The sequence below is a fragment of the Pseudorca crassidens genome, chromosome 1, assembly GCF_039906515.1.
Source record: "Pseudorca crassidens isolate mPseCra1 chromosome 1, mPseCra1.hap1, whole genome shotgun sequence".
NCBI classification, from domain to species: Eukaryota; Metazoa; Chordata; class Mammalia; order Artiodactyla; family Delphinidae; genus Pseudorca; species Pseudorca crassidens.
This window is the reverse complement of record NC_090296.1, coordinates 43509597-43530942: the sequence shown is the minus strand read 5'-3', so window position 1 is coordinate 43530942 and position 21346 is coordinate 43509597. Positions and strand designations below refer to the sequence as shown.

The 21346-nt window shown below is 41.5% G+C and overlaps 1 protein-coding gene across 3 annotated transcripts in view; it reads right to left on the bottom strand.

Annotated features, from left to right (window-relative positions):
* Window positions 1–21072, bottom strand: part of ARMH4 (armadillo like helical domain containing 4) — a 136669-nt gene extending 115597 nt beyond the window's left edge. For all 3 annotated transcript variants that reach the window (XM_067734660.1, XM_067734663.1, XM_067734668.1), the window contains exons 1-3: window positions 20956–21072; window positions 10078–11470; window positions 1199–1453 (exon numbers count right to left, since the gene is read on the bottom strand). In XM_067734660.1, the coding sequence (XP_067590761.1) occupies window positions 1199–1453; window positions 10078–11413 (1591 nt within the window). In that variant the 5' untranslated portion in view covers window positions 11414–11470; window positions 20956–21072. The remainder of the gene's footprint in view (window positions 1–1198; window positions 1454–10077; window positions 11471–20955) is intronic.
* Window positions 21073–21346: the final 274 nt, after the last annotated feature.

Genomic DNA, 21346 nt, shown 5'->3' with positions numbered 1-21346 from the left:
AAGTAAATACAGGCCTTAGAATATTAAGTAAAAAAAAAACAAAGTCCCAAAAAGGCTATCCACAGCACAATACTGTTTTGATAAAGTAAAAAATCTAAAAGTTTTAAGTGTATAATATCAGGAGTACATACAGACACGATAAAACTAAAAGAAAAGGAAGTCAAGGAAATGATGAACACAAGATTCAGGTTAATGGTTAACAGAGGAGGATGGGGTTTAGATGGGAAGGGTCATGGGGTTACCTGTAGGTTACTGACAAGATCCTAAGGGGTTTTTTTGCAGGGGAGGCCAGCAGGCAGGATTAGAAGGTATTTATTACATTGTTAAAGATAGTTAATAAATAAAAGTAGGATTTACTTAGACCAACGATGAGACAGAGACATGAAGTCCAAAAATAATAACTAAATAATAATAATAATTTTTGTATTCTCAGGTGATTCTGATGATCACCCAGATTCCAAAACTTCACTGTCCTTAAGATATCAGAGCACCTGAGGGCCTCCTACATAGAAAGTACTTTTTATACATTATTCAAAATCCTTAAAATAACCCATAAGACAGGTAGGCATTATTTAAAGAGGAACAAACCAAGGCTTGGAGACATTAAGAAACTTTCTTGAAGCCACAGTGCTAGTGAGGGCGGAAGCTGGGATTCAAACCCACGTCTTTGTTGGTTTCACCCCCAGGTCCTTGCTGGTTTCACCCCCCTGGCACCTAGCAGCCAGACATGTCAAACTAGGAGAGAGTTCTCAGGAGGCTTGGGCTTCGTGGGCCTAGGATATGAGCCACCAGGAGATTTTACTTGGGAACTAACCCCTTGTCCTTTAGCTGTGCCACACCTCTCCAAAGAAGAAAGAGTTCACCTACCTTTCCTGCTGAAAAAATATACTTCCAGGTGAGGGGTGTGTGTGTGTGTGTGTGTGTGTGTGTGTGTGTGTGTGTGTGTGTGTGTGTGTGTGTGTGTGTGTGTGTATGTGTATTGTGTGTATGCGTGTGTGTGTGTATGCGTGTGTGCTGTGTGTGTATGTGTATGTGTACGTATGTTTGTGTATGTGTGTGTGTGTGTGTGTGTGTGTGTGTGTGTGTGTGTGTGTGTGCACCTTGGTGACAGGGCCATCTGCCTCACTCATTCTATTCCTCATCAACTCAGAAAAGATCCACCCCCAAAACACTGAGCACAATTCTCTCCCTTACAGACCTTCTACAGCGGGAGTAATTTCGAAAGACAGAGGGACGGCTGTCGTTGAAACCACAGTGGCCAGAGGCTCCCATCTTCTCGACAGCTGAGTAACACCAGGAGCATCAGCTGTGGCAGAGGGCAACTCTTTCCCTCCCTCAGTCTCGACATCTCCTCTGGTAACCTCGAGGGTAGAAACCTGCTGCTCTTGCATCACTGAAGATAAAGTGGCTTCTGCTTCTTGAACAGCTGTTGTCATCTCTTGAGTGATGATGCCTTAAAAGGGAGGAAACAACATTTTTAAATACACTAAATCCCTATACCTGAAAAAGTCACTATATAATTAATAATTAAAAACAAAAAAGCAGACAGCCATTTCAGGGAATGAGAAGGGAGAGAAACAAACTGCCAGGAAATAAATGTTTTCAGTGTTGCTGTTTTCAGGAGTCATGAATCAATCTAAGACAGAGATAAAGATGTTAATATAAAAAACAAGAGAATAACATTTAAAACAAAACAGGAAAATCAACAGCTGAGCTCCCTTTTATGAATATCAACATAATCAATTTGTTCAGAAACAAATTATACAAAACTAAGTTCAAAAATGCTCAGAGGCAGGGACTTCCCTGGTGACACAGTGGTTAAGAATCCACCTGCCAATGCAGGGGACATGGGTTCGAGTCCTGGTCCAGGAAGATCCCACACGCCGTGGAGCAACTAAGCCCATGAGCCACAGCTACTGAGCCTGTGCTCTAGAGCCCGCGAGCCACAACTAATGAGCCCGCGTGCCACACTACTGAAGCCCGCACACCTAGAGTCCGTGCTCCACAACAGGAGAAGCCACCGCAATGAGAAGCCCATGCACCACAATGAAGAGTAGCCCCCGCTCACCGCAACTAGAGAAAGCCTGTGCACTGCAACAAAGACCCAATGCAGCCAAAAATAAATAAATAAATAAATATTTTTTAAAAAATTGTCAGAAGCACTTGTGTATATTAATTTTCACATTTGCATTCCTGAAGGGGAACAGGAACTTGACATTTTGAATTAAAGGAATACTAATTACAATAACTAATGTTTACTGAGTTCTTATTATGTGCCATACACGCAGTGCTAAGTGCATGATGGGCATTACCTTTTTTTTTTTCATTTATTTCTGCTCTGATCTTTATGATTTCTTTCCTTCTGCTAATTTTGGGTTTTGTTTGTTCTTCTTTCTCTAGTTCCTTTGGGTGTAAGGTTAGATCGTTTATTTGAGATTTTTCTTGTTCCTTGAGGTAGGCTTGTATAGCTATAAACTTCCCTCTCAGAACTGCTTTTGCTGCATCCCATAGGTTTTGGATCATCATGTTTTCATTGTCATTTGTCTCTAGGTATTTTTTAATTTCCTCTTTGATTTCTTCAGTGATCTCTTGGTTATTTAGTAACGTATTGTTTAGCCTCCATGTGTTTGTGTTTTTTACGTATTTTTCCCTGTAACTCATTTCTAATCTCATAGTGTTGTGGTCAGAAAAGATGTCTGATATGATTTCAATTTTCTTAAATTTACTGAGGCTTGATTTGTGACCCAAGATGTGATCTATCCTGGAGAATGTTCCATGTGCACTTGAGAAGAAAGTGTAATCTGCTGTTTTTGGATGGAATGCCCTATAAATATCAATTAAATCTCTCTGGTCTATTGTGTCATTTAAATCTTCTGTTTCCTTATTTATTTTCATTTTGGATGATCTGTCCATTGGTGTAAGTGAGGTGTTAAAGTTCCCCACTATTATTGTGTTACTATCGATTTCCTCTTTTATAGCTGTTAGCAGTTGCCTTATGTATTGAGGTGCTCCTATGTTGGGTGCATATATATTTATAATTGTTATATCTTCTTCTTGGATTGATCCCCTGATCATTATGTAGTGTCCTTCTTTGTCTCTTGTAACATTCTTTATTTTAAAGTCTATTTTATCTGATATGAGTATTGCTACTCCAGCTTTCTTTTGATTTCCATTTTCATGGAATATCTTTTTCCATCCCCTCACTTTCAGTCTGTATGTGTCCCTAGGTCTGAAGTGGTTCTCTTGTAGACAGCATATATTTGGGTCTTGTTTTTGTATCCATTCAGCAAACCTGTGTCTTTTGGTTGGAGCATTTAATCCATTCACATTTAAGGTAATTATCGATATGTATGTTCCTATGACCATTTTCTTAATTATTTTGGGTTTGTTTGTGTAGATCCTTTTCTTCTCTTGTGTTTCCCACTTAGAGAAGTTCCTTTAGCATTTGTTGTAGAGTTGGTTTGGTGGTGCTGAATTCTCTTAGCTTTTGCTTGTCTGTAAAGCTTTTGATTTCTCCATCGAATCTGAATGAGATCCTTGCCGGGTAGAGTAATCTTGATTGTAGATTCTTCCCCTTCATCACTTTAAGTATATCATGCCACTCCCTTCCGGCTTGTAGAGTTTCTGCTGAGAAATCAGCTGTTAACCTTATGGGAGTTCCCTTGTATGTTATTTGTCGTTTTTCCCTTGCTGCTTTCAATAATTTCTTTTTGTCTTTAATTTTTGCCAATTTGATTACTATGTGTCTCGGCGTGTTTCTCCTTGGGTTTATCTTGTATGGGACTCACTGCGCTTCCTGGACTTGGGTGGCTATTTCCTTTCCCATGTTAGAGAAGTTTTTGACTATAATCTCTTCAAATATTTTCTCTGGTCCTTTCTCTCTCTCTTCTCCTTCTGGGACCCCTATAATGTGAATGCTGTTGTGTTTAATGTTGTCCCAGAGGTCTCTTAGGCTGTCTTCATTTCTTTTCATTCTTTTTTCTTTATTCTATTCCACAGCAGTGAATTCCACCAGGTCACTTATCTGTTCTTCTGCCTCAGTTATTCTACTATTGATTCCTTCTAGTGTAGTTTTCATTTCAGTTATTGTATTGTTCATCTCTGTTTGTTTGTTCTTTAATTCTTCTAGGTCTTTGTTAAACATTTCTTGCATCTTCTCGATCTTTGCCTCCATTCTTTTTCCGAGGTCCTGGATCATCTTCACTATCGTTATTCTGAATTCTTTTTCTGGAAGGTTGCCTATCTCCACTTCATTTAGTTGTTTTTCTGGGGTTTCATCTTGTTCCTTCATCTGGTACATAGCCCTCTGACTTTTCATCTTGTCTATCTTTCTGTGAATGTGGTTTTTGTTCCACAGGCTGCAGGATTGTAGTTCTTCTTGCATCTCGGGCATTATCTTATTTTATCCTCCCATATGTACTAAGGGGAGGTAGGTACTAATATTCTATGGAAGCCATATATCATAGTGGCCAAGAACACAGGCTCTAGACCCAATTTGCCTGGGTCTCAATTCGGACTCAGACACCTAATATCTGCATGACCTTGAACGAATTACTTAATTTCTCTGGGCCTTGAGCTTCCTCAGTAGTAAAATGGAAATAATAAGAGTATCTATCTCATAGCATTTTTACAAAGATTAAATTAGATAACACATGTAAAATAGTACATGCCCAGTGCTTCATAAGTATTCAATAAATATCAGCTATTATTACCTCATTTTACAAACAACTTAGGTGTAGAAAGGCTAAGGAACCTGACTAAGGTTACATAGTTAGGGCTCTTAACCACTGTGCTAACTGTGCTTATCCCATCAACAGATGAATGGATAAACACACAGACACACAGACATACACACACATACACAGAGGAATATTATTCAGCCATGAGAAAGGAAATCCTGCCATTGCCTAAGGAACAACTTGGAGTAGCCTCTGTAGAAGATCTGCACTTGCTTTTAAATCATAAAACAGAATGAAACAGACCTGTGGGGTATGACGTATCTATCAGAAGTCCACTTTCTTTACAACATTATAATCCACTCAAATACATTATTAAAGACTATTTATAAGGGTTAATATTTGCCCCCTTCCTAGGGAGGGGCTATGCTGGAAATTTCAAATACTGAGCCACTGTGAAAACTTAATTTCTAGAAGACTCTGTTATCTCTCTTTTTTTAAATACTAATCCTAGATACTTAGCACATTACCAAGTCTGGTAAATTATGCAATGAGAAATAACATTCTAGAAATAGGTGAAAAGGTTTTCTCAAAGTTTTTATTAATGACTTCATTGTTCTTCCTATTACTAAAAATATTTTTCCTCAGAAACAATTTATTTGCTTTAAAATAGTGTTTGGATGTTTTTTGGTACAAGCAGTTCCATTTCTTGGTCTCCAAACAGTTTGGACTATTTTTTCTTTTAACTGGAGATTTTTACATTTGATGGATTGATATACCTGGTTATAAGACAACCTTACTTGTGCTTCATATTCATATTTGCTCTTTGTGCCATTGTTTAAGTTTTTTTCTGAAAAAAGATCACACATCTCTTGAGAGATAGGATTCATTGCCCTTTTTGTATCTTTAGCACCTAAGACAATGCTATGTTTGTCATAAAAAGATAATATATAGTTTTATCATTTTAAGCAGTATGCATTCTCCATGTTGCCCTCATTTTTGAAAGCATAATGAACACTTTTGAGAAAAAATATGTCAAAATAAATGTTCACTCTATGCTCATAGTTTCATGAAACAGCAAGAAATATCAAAAGGGCATGGTATGGCCTTCCCTGGTGGGACAGTGGTTAAGAATCCTCCTGCCAATGCAGGCGAAATGGGTTTGAGCCCGGGTTCAAACCCTGGTCCGGGAAGATCCACATGTCATGGAGCAACTAAGCCCATGCACCACAACTACTTAGCCTGCGCTCTAGAGCCCGCGGGCCACAACTACTGAGCCCACGTGCCACAACTACTGAAGCCCGCGCGCCTAGAGCCTGTGCTCCACAGCAAGAGAAGCCACTGCAATGAGAAGCCCACGCACCACAATGAAGAGTAGCCCCTGCTCACCGCAACTAGAGAAAGCCCATGCGCGGCAACAAAGACCCAATGCAGCCAAAAATAAATAAATAAAACAAATAAATTTTTTCAAAAATGGGCATGGTATAATACTTTGAATAAGTGACTGCTGTTAGAGAAAGAAGAGTGAGAGCTAGAAATAGTAATGGGAATTTTTTAAATAACATTCAGAATTTCTCCACATCTCTCATTCTTCCCAATTCCTGTAGAGAAAAAATATATAATTATTATAGATTGCTTTTAAAACCTGATCTTCAAGTGAAACAGCTGAAGAAACAGCTGAATCAGAGAACTGACTATAATCTCAGGATCCTCGTCTGTTCATAATACCCAAAAATGCCAAGAAATTATTTCATTCCCTGAAGAAGAGAATGTCTTAAGTAGTCCCTGGGCCCTAAAATGATTGGCATTTGAGGTGTTTACTTCTTTTTTTTTTTTTTTTTTGAAATTTAAGGCATTTTAATGGAGTAGAAATTAAGAGTTAAAATTCAGGACACCCAGGGATAAAAGTCCATCTTCCAAGTATTGGAAGCCACCCCCAGTTCCTTGGCTGAATTTCCATCATCAGCTATTCACATATATCCACCCCTATTCCCTCTTTCTTTTCCAATGATGAGTAAAACACACAACCTGCACCCCCATCACATTTACAGAATTCCTGTATAAAATTTCTCTAGAGCCTAACCTGCAGGAGTCAACAAATCTGAATACAGCCAGTAGGTTCGCTGAAAGTTCACTTCAAGAACGTGGTAGGATAATGCAATGGGTTGGTCATGACAGTTCATCAGTCACAGTTACCAGCCCTGCAGGGGGTGAGCCGAGACCTTAGACACCCCTCTTAGACAAATAAGGAAGGAAGGCCCTTAGATTTAATTTTGTCTTCCCCATTTCCAGATGGAGAAACTGAGGCCAACAGATTGGAAAAATTTTAATCAAGCTCAGTTGTGAAACCAGCTGACCACATCAGTGTGACTAAATCTTCTTGATTGATTAAAATGTCTTAATGGGCAGAACAGTTCCAAAGTCCCTCTGCCAATGCAACCAGGTGTCACTGGCTTCGTTCAGAAACTAATGACTCCAGTTTCTCCAGCTCCTTCAGAAGCTCCTGGGATAAGACACAATCCAGGATATTTCTGAAGCACTCTTTTGACAATGTCACTCTCTGGGGGGAGAAAAGGTGAAAGTTATCGCCCTCCTGGGGGCTCCACAGACTGTAGTTGTCACATATCCCTCCCTCCTTGAGGTCACTAGGATCAGCATTTGTCCTGGGCAGGGGCTTTGAGGTCATTTAATGATCTTGAGAAGGAGACTCAAGGAGGAAATCCAAACCTGTTCTGCAAAAGTGACCTTTCTTAAAACTAGATTGTGTGGGATTGAGTGGTTTACTTCTCAGAAATACTTGTAATCACCAGAAAATGGGTAGAAAAGCTTTTTGGCTATTCTCTTACTACTACTGTCAATAATCTCAATTTTTCACGTTATTTTTAACTCTACAAAACAACAAAAAAAGTAAAGTTGAAAGGAATTATTTGACCGTTCCTCTCTCTACCAAGAATTTTTAGAAGCTTTTTGATTAATTTGGACAATGCAGGCAGTCGGATTAGATAATTCTAGTCTGAATGGTTCTCTATCTTCATTTAGTCATTCAATGAACAGATATTTACTGAGCACCTACTATGTGCCATATATTGTGCTATGTGCTGGGAATTAAAAGAAGTTGCCTGTTAAAAGACTGTAGTTAAGTAAGGCAATTATGACTAAGTAAGGAGTATATTCAATAATCAAAAAAAACCAATCAATTACCAAATTCATTTTACTTTTTTAGGCTGTATTAATGGAAGCTAATGCAAGTCTAGTACATAAGAATCATAGATTCAACTGTGCAGTGAATAATCTGGAACTACATGATTTAATGCTCCAGGAATATCTTAAAGTGTAATGAAGAACTGAAATAAACTTCTTGTTTGGTCATATTTAATATCTGCATGGTCATGTGGACCCAACTCTCTTAATAGAATTTAAAAACCAACTTACAAAACATTTTCTGGAAGCTTCTATGAAAACTTCCAGTATACTTAGTCTTACAGTCTTTAAAAAATGAATTGGAGGGCTTCCCTGGTTGCGCAGTGGTTGAGAGTCCGCCTGCCAATGCAGGGGACACGGGTTCGTGCCCCGGTCTGGGAAGATCCCACATGCTGCGGAGCAGCTGGGCGCATGGGCCATGGCCACTGAGCCTGCACGTCCAGAGCCTGTGCTCCGCAACGGGAGAGGCCACAACAGTGAGAGGTCTGCGTACCGCAAAAAAAAAAATTAATTGGACATGTAAAATTAAATCTTTTATCGTTTTAATTCAATCTCCATAACACTTTCTAAAACATATTATTAATTTGATATTTTCCATTAGCTGGAGTAACAGCTGTACATATTCCAAAACAATTTGGAATGAGCATATGCACATTACACTAAGTCTTTCCCTCCCTATTCTGTTATCTCACCAACTACACACAATAACAGAAAAACATCATCCTTCAGCAACAAATGCAAGGATTGTCAGCTCATAGCATTCACAGATGTAGAAGCCACGAGGAAGTAGAAAGTGCAGAATCAAGCCAGCAGAGAGGATTTATCTGTACTGGTATTTTTTCCCCCTTATTTCTAGAAGAATTTCTTTTTAGGAAAACAAAGTCAGAGAACTCATATGGTTAATACTATGAAATAAATATTTACCTAAGGCTTTTTGGTAAGAAATATCAGGAATGTGAGTACTTTTTACAACAATGTATAAATAAGTATCCAACATTGTTGAGTATATCATTTAAACATATAGCTAATTTTTTCACATCTTCCTGTAAATATACACATTTTCATAATAAAACGTTTAAAAAATATTAATCTATATCAGGGTTTTTCAGATATATATATATACACACATATATATATTTTTTGGCTCAGATATATCTTGGTTGCTGTGCACTGTAGGATGTTTAGCAACATCTTGGCCTCTACCCCCTAGATGCTCTCTACTGTGATGACCAAAAGTGTCTCAAGAAATAGGTAATGGAGATGAAGCGGTACAAACTTCCAGGTGCAAAATAAATGAGTCACAGGTATGAAATGTACAGTGTGGGGAATATAGTCAATAAATATGTAACATCTTTGTATGGTGACAGCTGGTAACTAGACTTATCATGGTGATCATTTTGTAATGTATAGAAACACCGAATCACTATGTTGTGCAACTAACTAACTAGGAACTAACACAGTGTTTTAGGCCAATTATATTTCAAAAACAAACACACTCATAGAAAAAGAGATCAGATTTGTGGTTACTAGAGGCAGGGGATAGGGGGAGGGGAAACTGGATGAAGGCAGTCAAAAGGTACAAACCTCCAGGTGTAAGATAAATAAGTACTAGTGATGTACAATATGGTAAATATAATTAACACTGCCATATGTTATATATGAAAGTTAAGAGAGTAAATCCTAAGAGTTCTCATTACAAGAAAAAAAATGTTTTTCTATTGCTTTAATTTTGTATCTATATGAGTTGATGGAAGTTCACTAAATTTATTGTGATAATCATTTCATGTTGTATATAGGTCAAATCATTATGCCACACAACTTAAACTTACACAGTGCCATATGTCAATTACATTTCAATAAAACTGGAAAAAATGTCTCCAAACATTGCCAAATGATTGGCACGGGGGTGGGCACAAGGCATGACGCAAATTATTCCCATTTGAATACCACAGGTCTATATGCAGGGGTTATATTTGGATGTAATTTTTATGAAAAATGCATTTTTTATTTATTTACTTTTGCTTTTCATTAAAACTTAGATAACTTACTTCTAAATTGTCACTTTAAAAAAAACATAAAACATCTAAAACATTACAACGTTATGTGTCAACTATATGTCAATTAAAAAATAATAAAACCAAACAGAAACATTCCAAGTTAAACAAAGCTTATTTTCCTTTTTTTTCTTTCTTTCTTTTACCTTTAAATGTATTTCCCAATGGCTGATATGCCTCAGACTCATATTCTGAGATGGAAACAGTGGTCTCTAAGAACAGCATGGCATTGCTCTCCTTGGTGGATTCCATGAAGTCTGCAGTATTTTGGACCAGGTTTTCCACAGAGACTTTCATACCTTCCACTGGACTTGTGGGAGTAAAGGAACTTTGATCGGTGAAGGCAGATGACCTCTCATCCCCACGTGCTATTAGCAGGGCTGTTCCCCTGTGTGCTTCCCCTTCAGGCAGCTTCAGAGCCACATCTGCAGCCTCTGTCAAAGTTTCGCCCCCTTTCATGCCTTCCATACCATTACTGGTTGCTTGGGTTGTCTGAGATGTTTCCTTTCTCACCTGAGTCTCTGTATTGTCTCCAAGCTTTGGGGTCTTTATCTGGCTTACACTCTCTAATTTGGTGTCATCCCACTCAACACTTACGACGGAGACAGCTGGAACAGCTATGGTGACACTCACTGTGACTTCTGGGGCTCGCAGCAGGCTGTCAGTTTCTGGCTCAACACTCAGGGTGGACTCGGAGGTTGCGAGCCAGTGCTTGGTGGCAGTAGCCTGGGTATTATCAGCTGTCATCTGGGAAGGCTCAGCGCCTGCTGTGGGCTCAGCACCAGGAAAAGAAGTTGTCTTATGCTCTGGGTCTGCTTCAAATTTCTCAGTCCTTGGACGGGTGGTTAGCATCTCTTTAGCATTCACATAGGATAAAGGTGAATGTCCCAGACTAACTCCTGCCTGATTTTCAGTTGCAAACAATTGATCATCCACATAGTGCAGAAAACCTTGTGTTGCTTCGGTGGTCCCTTCCACAATGGGCTGAATGATGGTACTACGGGAGGATTCCTCCTTCTCATCAATATTCAGAGAAGCAGTTGGAGTGATAGGGTTGGTTAACATGGCCTTGGAAAGTCGGCTTTCGGGAGACATTCTCTCTGGCTGGCTGGAACCAAACACTTCTTCCCCTGCTGAGATCACTGGCTCAGTAGCAGTGTAAACGCCAGGGCTATCAGGCTGCGTGAGCCCAGCTCCTATAGGAGGGGTTTCTTTGTTACTAGGGAATACTTTACTTAACGACATTGTTGATGGTCCTGCTAACACTATCATTGGTTCTTCAGAGACCAGAGTGTACTTTGAAGTAATGGAGTTATTTTCTAGGTCATCTGTGTTCAGCCTCTCAGACTGCCCTTTTTCTTCATGAACAGGTGCTATCTCCCTTCTTTCCACATTGGGGAAGGCCAGACATTGTGTGGCAAAGCCGAGAAGTAGAAGGCTACAGAAAGCCAGACAAATGTGCAGTACAACTGGTCTGCTCATAGTGGAAGAGAAACGTGCACATAAATTGGTAGAGTTGACAATTCCAGTAATTGAGTCCTGCAGAAAAATAAAGCATATCAAACTGTCATATAAATATGTTGTAAATAAGCCCCTTTAAATTAAACTATAAGTAAAATAATCTCCTTGACTCCCAGCTCAGAGACAGTACGTAGGAGGGAATGTTCTATTTCTTTGTACCTTTGAGACGCGGATAACCCAGTTCATTTTTCCCTGCTGAATTTTCAGCTGACTTAACTTGAAGTTCTCTAGCAAAGGGTACACGTAGTTACTAAGTTCATTGTTTTTTAAATACCTACTTGAAATAAACTACCCTGGAAGTCACATTTGTAATATTCTCCCCAATTCTTCTATTAATCATGGAGTCAAATGACTACAGAAATAGCAACACATCCAGGAAATAAAAAGTAATTTTAACATTTATTTACATCACTTTCACAGAACCTTTTAAGTATGTTTTAAAACTTATTAAATATCATCATAAAATACTGAATACCAGTTTCATTCAAGAGTTTTTAAAGTATATAAATGACTTTCAATCAAAATTTATCTTTAAAATACTTAAATTGTTTTCTCTGCAACAACTATAAAAATTATAGGTAAAACCTTCATGTCTCAAAAAAAAAAGATTAGAAAAGGTAAACTAGTTAAACAATGTAAACAAGTGTGTTTTTGAAAAAAACTTTTTTAAGAGAACCAAAACACATTTTAAATTAGCAGTCTTTACTGAATGCACATTATTGTAAGATTAAGATTTATTGCATTTTTTTACAAACTGCTCACACTCTCATGACAACTAAAATTATACCAAAACTGCTAATTTCCCCCCAAACTTAAGGGTTTTAGGTCTTATCTATCCCATCATCAGAAAGTTCTTAGATACTGTGGGTTTTCTAGAAAATTAAACCTAGGAATGAAAATTCTAAATCTAACTATAAAGACCTTATCTTTATAAAAGTTATACTTTTCCTTTCTTCCACGTCTGATCATTAAACTGTCTGGGTTAAGCATGTGATGTACACACATCAAGTATAAAAATTGACATTTTCGGGCTTCCCTGGTGGTGCAGTGGTTGAGAGTCCGCCTGCCGATGCAGGGGACACAGGTTCGTGCCCTGGTCTGGGAAGATCCCACATGCCGCGGAGCGGCTGGGTTCATGAGCCATGGCCGCTGATTCTGTGCATACGGAGCCTGTGCTCCGCAATGGGAGAGACCACAACAGTGAGAGGCCCGCGTACCGCCAAAAAAAAAAAAAAATTGACATTTTCATAGGGTCTTCTTCCCCTTAAGGAGTCTGAAGCTTCCACATGTTACCCCATTCAGTCTTACAGGTCCTTTTGAGATAGAGAAAAGGTCACGTGCTCAGGGCATAATCTAGACAGCTGAAGAGAAAAAGAAGGTTGAATTTTTCTACATGAGGAAAGAGGAATCCATGAATTCGGAGCTGAGGCATCTTGCTCAACTATCAGCGGCACATGATTGAATTATCTTGGAAGCAGCTCCTCCAGCCCCAGTCTGGCCTTCAGATGACTGCAGCCCCAGCTGCTATCTTGACTGCAACTTCTTGAGAGACCTTGAGTCAGAACAACCCAGCTAAGCTACTCCCAAATTCCTAACACACAGACATGGGATGAAATAATAAATATTTATTGCCACCAAGTCGGGGGTAATTTTTTACAAAGAAATCTTGAATCCACAGTTCTTTGGGAGAATACAGGAATGGGAAGATGTCATGAGATGCCATGTGCAGAAAAGGAACAGCATATCAGGGATCATAAATTTAGAAGCAGAAGAAAACTGAAGCCAGAGATGACTAGGAGAAATGTAAGCCACCCCACCCAAGAATCCTCAGAGATGGTGAAAGGGATGCTACATATCCTCATATGTAGGATGAGAGGTTGAAGCAATTGTATTTAAATATTAAATTACGTACAGGTAGCTAGCATTATTTTAAAAGGAGAGAATATGAGAAAGATATCTGAAAAAGAGGGAATAGCATGTGAACATTCTGGACATTAGTTATCCCCATACTTTGGATGAGCCATAAAGCATCCCAGTTCATAGCCAGGTAACCGAATTAGTAGCAGTATTTGGCCTGCTGCCTCTATTTTCCTTCCTTAAAACAAAAACATATGATAGCTGTAAAGCAAGAGTGCTCACAGTTGATGAAACTACACCTTTGATTTCTGAAAATACAAGCTGAACTATAAACTACATAGTCAAAGATACATAAAAGCTAGAGAACTCTCTGGTTCATTTCTGATCTGTTCAGAGATCTGCCCTTTCCTATACGAATATTTCTCCCATTCAGTGAAATCTTACTAAATACCCCAGGAGATGGAGAGTGTGGCCTAAAAGTTGGGTCTCCATGACCCCATCCTTCTGGATAAAAACCTGAAAAAGACAAGCCATCATGAGTGGCAGTGGAGTTTAGAGGGGCATAGACAGGCATGAGAAAAATGAATCCTAGCTTTTTTTTTTTTTTTTTTTTGCAGTACGCGGGCCTCTCACGGCTGTGGCCTCTGCCATTGCGGAGCACAGGCTCCGGACGCACAGGCTCAGCGGCCATGGCTCACGGGCCCAGCCGCTCTGCGGCATGTGGGATCTTCCCGGACCCGGGGCACGAACCCGTGTCCCCTGCATCGGCAGGCGGACTCGCAACCACTGTGCCACCAGCGAAGCCCAATTCTAGCTTTATTGTTGTTAAAACATTCTATGTGATACTGGACAAATAGCCGCAGTTTCTCCTTTGACAGAATGAGGAGTTAAACAAAATAATCTTTGAACTCCTTTCTATCTCCATGATTCCATTTTCATATTTTATCTATAGAACACAAAATAAAAACACAAATACTTTCATTTTCCCACAATTTTGCCATCAAGTAGGCAAGGCACCCAAATGATTGCACAAATGCTTCACATTTTATTTATATGTTCTGGAGTCATGTGAACTGAGAGGAGAATTTTACGAACAAATCAGATTTGGAGGGTAGTGGGGACAAACAATAAAGATGTAATACAACCTCTACTGCCTTTCCAAAACAGATTTTTCCTTCAAGGTTTCATTTTCATCTACACCTTGAGCTTTAGAATTTTGGGGTGAAGGAATTCTGCCATTGTTCTAAAAGACTTTCCTTCTGGGCTTCCCTGGTGGCGCAGTGGTTGAGAGTCCGCCTGCCGATGCAGGGGTCACAGGTTCGTGCCCCGGTCCGGGAGGATCCCACATGCCGCGGAGCGGCTGGGCCTGTGAGCCATGGCCGCTGAGCCTGCGCGTCCGGAGCCTGTGCTCCGCAACCGGAAAGGCCACAGCCGTGAGAGGCCCGCGCACCGCAAAAAAAAAAAAAAAAAAGACTTTGCTTCTGTAATGAAGTGTCAGCCACCTGCTTTCTAAATCCAATTACCACAGAAAAAGTGGGGTGAATTGCAAGCCTATATTCTATGTCTGCATATTGCAGCCATATGCTCCTTCTCCCCACTATTCAAAGCGACGCCTGAACTTTAAAAGAAGCAGAAAAGACAGCCTGTAGGGACGGCAGCAGGGAACACGTCTGCAATTCAGATGAATTGGTAGATGACCTTCAAGTTCCAGGTCTTTCTCTGTCTCTCCAAGCACAGAGCAGGTTCACATAGCCACTCCCATGAGTTTGGTGTCCTTCGCTGGGAGCTGCATGATGTTAGAGAATAAATAAGGAAAGACTGACCCTTGTCAATTCAATGACAATATTTCAACCTAAACAACCATCTGCAATCACATTTTTTTTTTTTTTTTTTTTTTTTTTTTTTTGCGGTACATGGGGCTCTCACCGTTGTGGCCTCTCATGTTGCGGAGCACAGGCTCCGGACGCGCAGGCCCAGCGGCCATGGCTCACGGACCCAGCCGCTCCGCGGCATGTGGGATCCTCCCGGACCGGGGCACGAACCCACGTCCCCTGCACCGGCAGGCAGACTCTCAACCACTGCGCCACCAGGGAAGCCCTGCAATCACATTTTGAAGGCTCTAGGCCTTTTCTTTTTTCCTCAACATTGTCTCCTGTCCCTGGAAAATTGCCTGGCACAGAGGAAATGTTTAGTAAATACTGGCTGATGTCTATAGCCCTGCCTTGCTGGAGGAGGTGGAGGGAGGGGAGATTTCATTGCTTATTAGAAATTGGGTCTTAATTATCTTAAATTAACTCAAATATCAGAATATTTAACAAACAAAACATGTCTCTAACTTCTTTACACTGTGACTTTCGAGGCTCCTTTCTCTTCACTATATCCGTCAGTGCAAATTAATTCAGATAAACGAACTCTCACCCAGTTGCTGATAGTGGACATTAGCTTCTAAGAGCTTAAAAAGCATCTCTTTCTGAGCAAGTCATAGCACTATGTCATTCGCTATCAAGGTATCCTAATGGCTTGGCAGTCCTCTGAACAATTTACTGCATTTCTGCCACCAGTGAGCAGATAAGCTGTTCTGTCAAGCCTTATCTTGGACAATCTTAAATAGATACAGTCCAGAATCTGTTTCTTTGTCAAGTCTAGGCATATTCAAGTTTCAAAGACAAATGAAAGGCAACATAAAAAAATATCGCCTTAGCCGTCTTGTTAGACTTAATAATCAGGTTTTTTCAAACACTTGGTCAATATTTTTCCAACTAAAATGTATGCTGCCATTGTTCAGTGTGTTACCAAAATGCAGACACAAAAGGGAAACAGTGTGTTCAATCATTCTCTTCAGTGACAAAGCTGCTTTTTTCAAAGCAAGTTGAGTTTCATGTATAATATATAAGGAACATGAGCATTGCCCTAAGGGTACTCAAGACACAGGAGGCCTGTAGAGTATGCCAAAAAACTAGTGACAATCTGCCTGATATTCTCCTTTTGGGGGGATAAACACAAATACCTTAAACAGCTGATGTGGAGTTTGGGGAAGAAAGCTGCCTTAGATTTTCTTTGTCTACTGGATGGTACTTGGATGCCACCTCAGACACACCATCTTCATCTAAACTGCGGTGTCATCTTGAACTCTTCCCTCCTATATATTCCAGATTCACAACCTCTGTGGATCCTTCCCTCATAATATCTCTTGGAATTGTCCCTTCTTGGGGACACTGGATTGTCATTATTTTAACTGCCTCTGACTGATGATCCTGATCAGACTCTCTCCTCTCCAACCCATTTCATACAGTCCAGAGGGTTTACTCTTAAGAAAAAAGATGACAATAATCAATCAAAAATGGCTACCATTCAGGGGATGCCAAGTGTTTAACTGTCTTATGCAAATTATGTTATTTAATCCTTTACAACAACCTAATGAGATAGGTGCTACCCTTATCCTTTCCTTTTTTTTTTTTTTTTCTTTTTTTTTTTGGTGAGAAAACTACCATCTCACAGAGGTTAATTAACTTGCCTGGGTGATCATGTCTGTCAGATATCAAGTTTCCTGCCTTTGCCACTGCAACCCTCTGCCTTCCCAAAACACATCATTTAATGACCCCAAACATACAATTGCCAAATTCCACACCTATAATGCAACCCCACACCACCAGTGCCCGGTACAAACACCATCGCTAGTTGTGTATATTGCCCTCTTATGTGCCTTACTCATTTCAGCTTCCCAAATTTTGCTCATGCCATTGCACTAGCCCAAATGCTCCCTCCTTCTTCCTTACCCCAGGTATCCAAACCCTGGTCCCATAGGTCACATCCTGTTTACTAATTGCTGTCACAAAACTGCCTGGCCCGTTCTCTTCCCACCCTTCTCCTAGCTTCTCCAGCACAAATCGTCATGTCTGTAAGACTTATCACCTCAAATAAAATTATGTTCTTTGCATGCAAACACTAGTCTTTCAGCTTCCTTTGCCATATAATTGCTAATAATGGTAGACACATAGGAGAGGTGTTCAATAAATATTCAGTGGCGTAAAGTGAATATAAATAACCATTTAAAAATGCGAAAAAAAAATGGGCTTCCCTGGTGGCGCAGTGGTTGGGAGTCCGCCAGCCGATGCAGGAGACACGGGTTCCTGACCCGGTTGGGGAAGATCCCACATGCCGCAGAGCGGCTGGGCCCATGAGCCATGGCCGCTGGGCCTGCGCGTCCAGAGCCTGTGCTCCGCAACAGGAGAGGCCACAATGGTGAGAGGCCCGCGTACCGCAAAAAACCAAAAAAAACGCGAAAAAGAATGTTCAGAATCTCTATTTTATACTGTACGATGTTCAATGACATTTCACAGTCTATCCATGTCTAACTGTACGTTTTGTTCATCACCTAGTCAATTTTGGCTACTTATCCAGTGTGTGATTTTAATAATAGTAATAATTTCTGTATTCTCATTTCTGCTATATTTTAGGTTTTCAGAGTGTATTTCATTTAAAAGAGAGAGAGAGAGAGAGGTCACCAGGAACAAGGGACAAGTTTCAGAGCTTCAGGTTAATTTGCTTCCCAATTCCCCTTCACCTTTCAAAATCCAATTCGTAATTCTTTGATTGATAATGGGAAAAGAAAGCTCTTTGCCTTCTTCGTTTGTGTCTTAATAACCTTTCCGTTTTGTGTTTTTCCTGATCCTCAATGATAATTTCATCACCGTCTTATTTTTTCTGTTTTTAATCCTTAAGGCTCTCATTGCCAAGCCTAACTCATTTGCCTGAAGCAGAGCTTAGCAAGACTCTGACCCTATTAACCCAGCTGTGGCACACAGCATTAAGGTACCCCATTTGTGATTCACTACTATTCACTGCTATTGACTACTGCTACTTGGCCTGATATATTGGCTTTAAGATGATCTGACCCCAGTCATCCTTCACTATAAATTAAGTGCCTGGAATGACAGATGATCCTCTCAGTAGCATGTTCAACCACAGTGGAAGGAGGGAGAATAGAGTAACCACAAAGAAAAATCATAGTCCCACAGGAGAAAAGTGGCATCGTGCTGACAGGGAAGAGGATAAGTAGGCTGGGGTCAAGACGATTACTCTGGCAACTGCCAGCAAAGTGCTTTGCCATTCCTGCAGACCACAACTAAATTCTACGTATCAAGCCCACAAGCTTTATTCTCTACAATTTAGTGATGGAGACAAATGAAGATATCTGTGTTTATCACTCCCAGTGGATAATCCTATCCCTGGTAAAAGAAGCTGGACTTAAAGCTGGCTTCGAGTTCCAACTCTACCTTGGGCAAATCACTGAAACTCAGTTTCTTCTTTGCAAAATGGAGATAATAGTGCCCATTCCGTTCTCTTCAAAGGTGAAAGACCAACAAAAGTGATAATAGACATAAAAATGGTTTGAAGAAAAAATGTTTTAAGTATCATACAATTTAAGACATATTATTGTGGTATTGCCATTCATTCCCCTCAAAATACAGAAATATGAGCAGTCTGAAACATCCATAACATCCTTTTTCTCCTAAGCTATTTCCATGGAGCTTCCCCTTTCAGCTTTTCATGTTGACCAGATGACCTGGGAATTGTCTGTTTGCAGAATTCCATCCTTATCAATCTTGGTCAACAAGCTCCTGTCCATCCATCATCCAGTTCTTTTCAATGACCCAATGGGACACTTCATTTCTGTTCTCTGTAGTTCACAAACCTCATTTGCTTGACAAAATCTCTAAATACTAGCTGGCATTTAAGGAGAAAGTAATCCCCAGGTAGACATTTCACGGAATAAGCATAATCTCTAACATTTCAAGCTGAAACTTGATTCAGATACTTTTCTTATAATCACCAAGTAAACACAATATGAAAAAACAGGACTGACTACACATCTTAATTAGAGAGTGAGCTTTCATTCTACAGAGATTAAACGCAGGTTCTCTCTGAATAGCCAGCTTCCCTATGTGAGAATAAACAAATTCAATGAACAAAAATACAATTCGTTACACAAGTTTTCAGGCAAACACCTGCTGAATAAAAAGTGAAATACACCTTTGGTTGACGAGTAGAGATTCTCCATAGCAGGTAAGCCCATCGTCCGCATTTTGATCCTATACTTATATTTATCATCAAACCATTTCCATAAAACCAAATTATGATATTGAAAGGTCTAGCAGGAAATGCTGAATATAATGTTAAGAAGCCTCCCATGAAAACAAAGACATCCACATCTCCCTAATTGGCTCTGTTGCTGTAGCTACCTTAGACTTGCTGAGTCTTGGGAGTTTTGTGAATAAATACAACCAATATCAAGTCTGCTGCATAAGTGCTTAGTTCATAATATGACAAATATAGCAACTCTACCTTATTCATAAGAGTAAGTCAGACTACCCTTAAATCTACTGTGTGTGAATGTTCTGATACTGTGAAATCTCACCCAGTTTTGAGTTTCTTTCAGTAGATGCTACAGTGGGATTCTGCCGGCAAGTGAGCAGAAAGTGGGTCAGTGACTGACTCCGTAGGTGTTTAAACAAGACTCCTTGGAGCCCAACAGCATCACTTGTGATGAAGGAAATTCACAAAAAGGAGGGGAGACATGCAAATTATGGCCACACACTTTGCTCCCTAAGGAAAAAAAAATCCTTCAGAGTTCTATGGATGGTTTTGGGAACCACTCCCTCTTCCCCTTAAGTTTCAAACTAAAACTTCCATAGAAAGAAAGCAGACTCTTTAAAGCAGCCTCTCTCCTCCCCTCCACAGCAGCTCTACACTGAAATGAGGTGCCAAGAGCCTGGCAGATCCTCGGCATCAGCTTGGGAAGGCAAAGATTTCTTATCTTTGAGAACTCCAAACTCTTGAAGGCTCTATATTTTGTGCGCCCGGCCGATTTTTCGCCAGCCAGGCTCTGCATGTTGGGAATGTACACAGGTCGGGTTCTGTCAGTGACCGGGACGCACATGCGACATCTGGGCACCTCCAGGTATCACCTTGCAACCATTCTGGAGTCTAACCCGCAGGCCCTCTTTCCAATTAAGTGACCTTTCCAAGGAGCATGCTCCTGCCGTGTCGTGGGGGACCGGTCAGGGTCTGAGCAAGGAGGTTCCGTGACATCCTTGCGCTAAACACTCAACTGTTTGTTTTCTGCAAAGTAACACAACACATTCCGGTGGCCACCACAGCCCCCATTAGCTCCTCGGCTGCTCGCACTGACTGGCATCGGGATCATTGCAATCGATGCTTTAAAAGGAGCAAATCTTAGTCTGCGGGAACTTCTCTACCACCGCTGTGAGACTGAGAGGGGAGGGAGAGAAGAAAGAAAAGCCCACACAAAAGCTGCCAGCCCTGCAAGCTCCGCCAGCACAAAAGGCCCGCTCGCTGGTGTGGAGCCGTGAGGCTGGGCTGGAGCGAGGAGACAGGCCAGTCCTCCGAGGCCTGCACGCCTCGCCCCACGCTCCCGGAGCTGCCCCCGCGCCCCCCGCGCCGGGGCAACGCGCTCTGGCGGGGGCGCAGGGCGCACACCTGGCGCGCCCCGGGCTGCCGCGCTCCCCGGGCTGCACAGCTACCGGGGCGGACCCGAGCCGCCAGGGGCTCCGGCTCCGTCTCTGCCCGGGCGCACGGTCTGCAGCCGCGGTCGCCCGAGTGGCAGAAGCCTGGCCCGTCCTCACCTGTGCGCCTTCAGCCGCGCAGCGCGCAGAGGAAAGCTCTGGTGCCCGCGCTCGGCATCCCCGCGGCGGCCCCTGCAGCGGTGGCGACTCCCTCCGCTGTCTGGGACGCCAGGGGGAGGGCGCTTCGCTTTGTTGCTTATTCATGAGGCCGCGACTGAGGCTGGGGATTGGGCGGCGGGAAGATGTGCCCGCCCCGGCTCGGCGAGCACGGACAAGAGGGCCGTCGCCCCGCGCCCCTCAGCGCCCACTTCCCCGCCTCCGCTCCCGCGATGGGGATGAGGCGTGGGGCCGCGCGGGTCTTACCAGCGTCCGGGCTCCTGCGACCCCTTCGAAGCCTCCCTGCCCTCCTGCCCCGCTTCGAAACCTGGGCTTCTGCGGCAGCTCTGCCTTA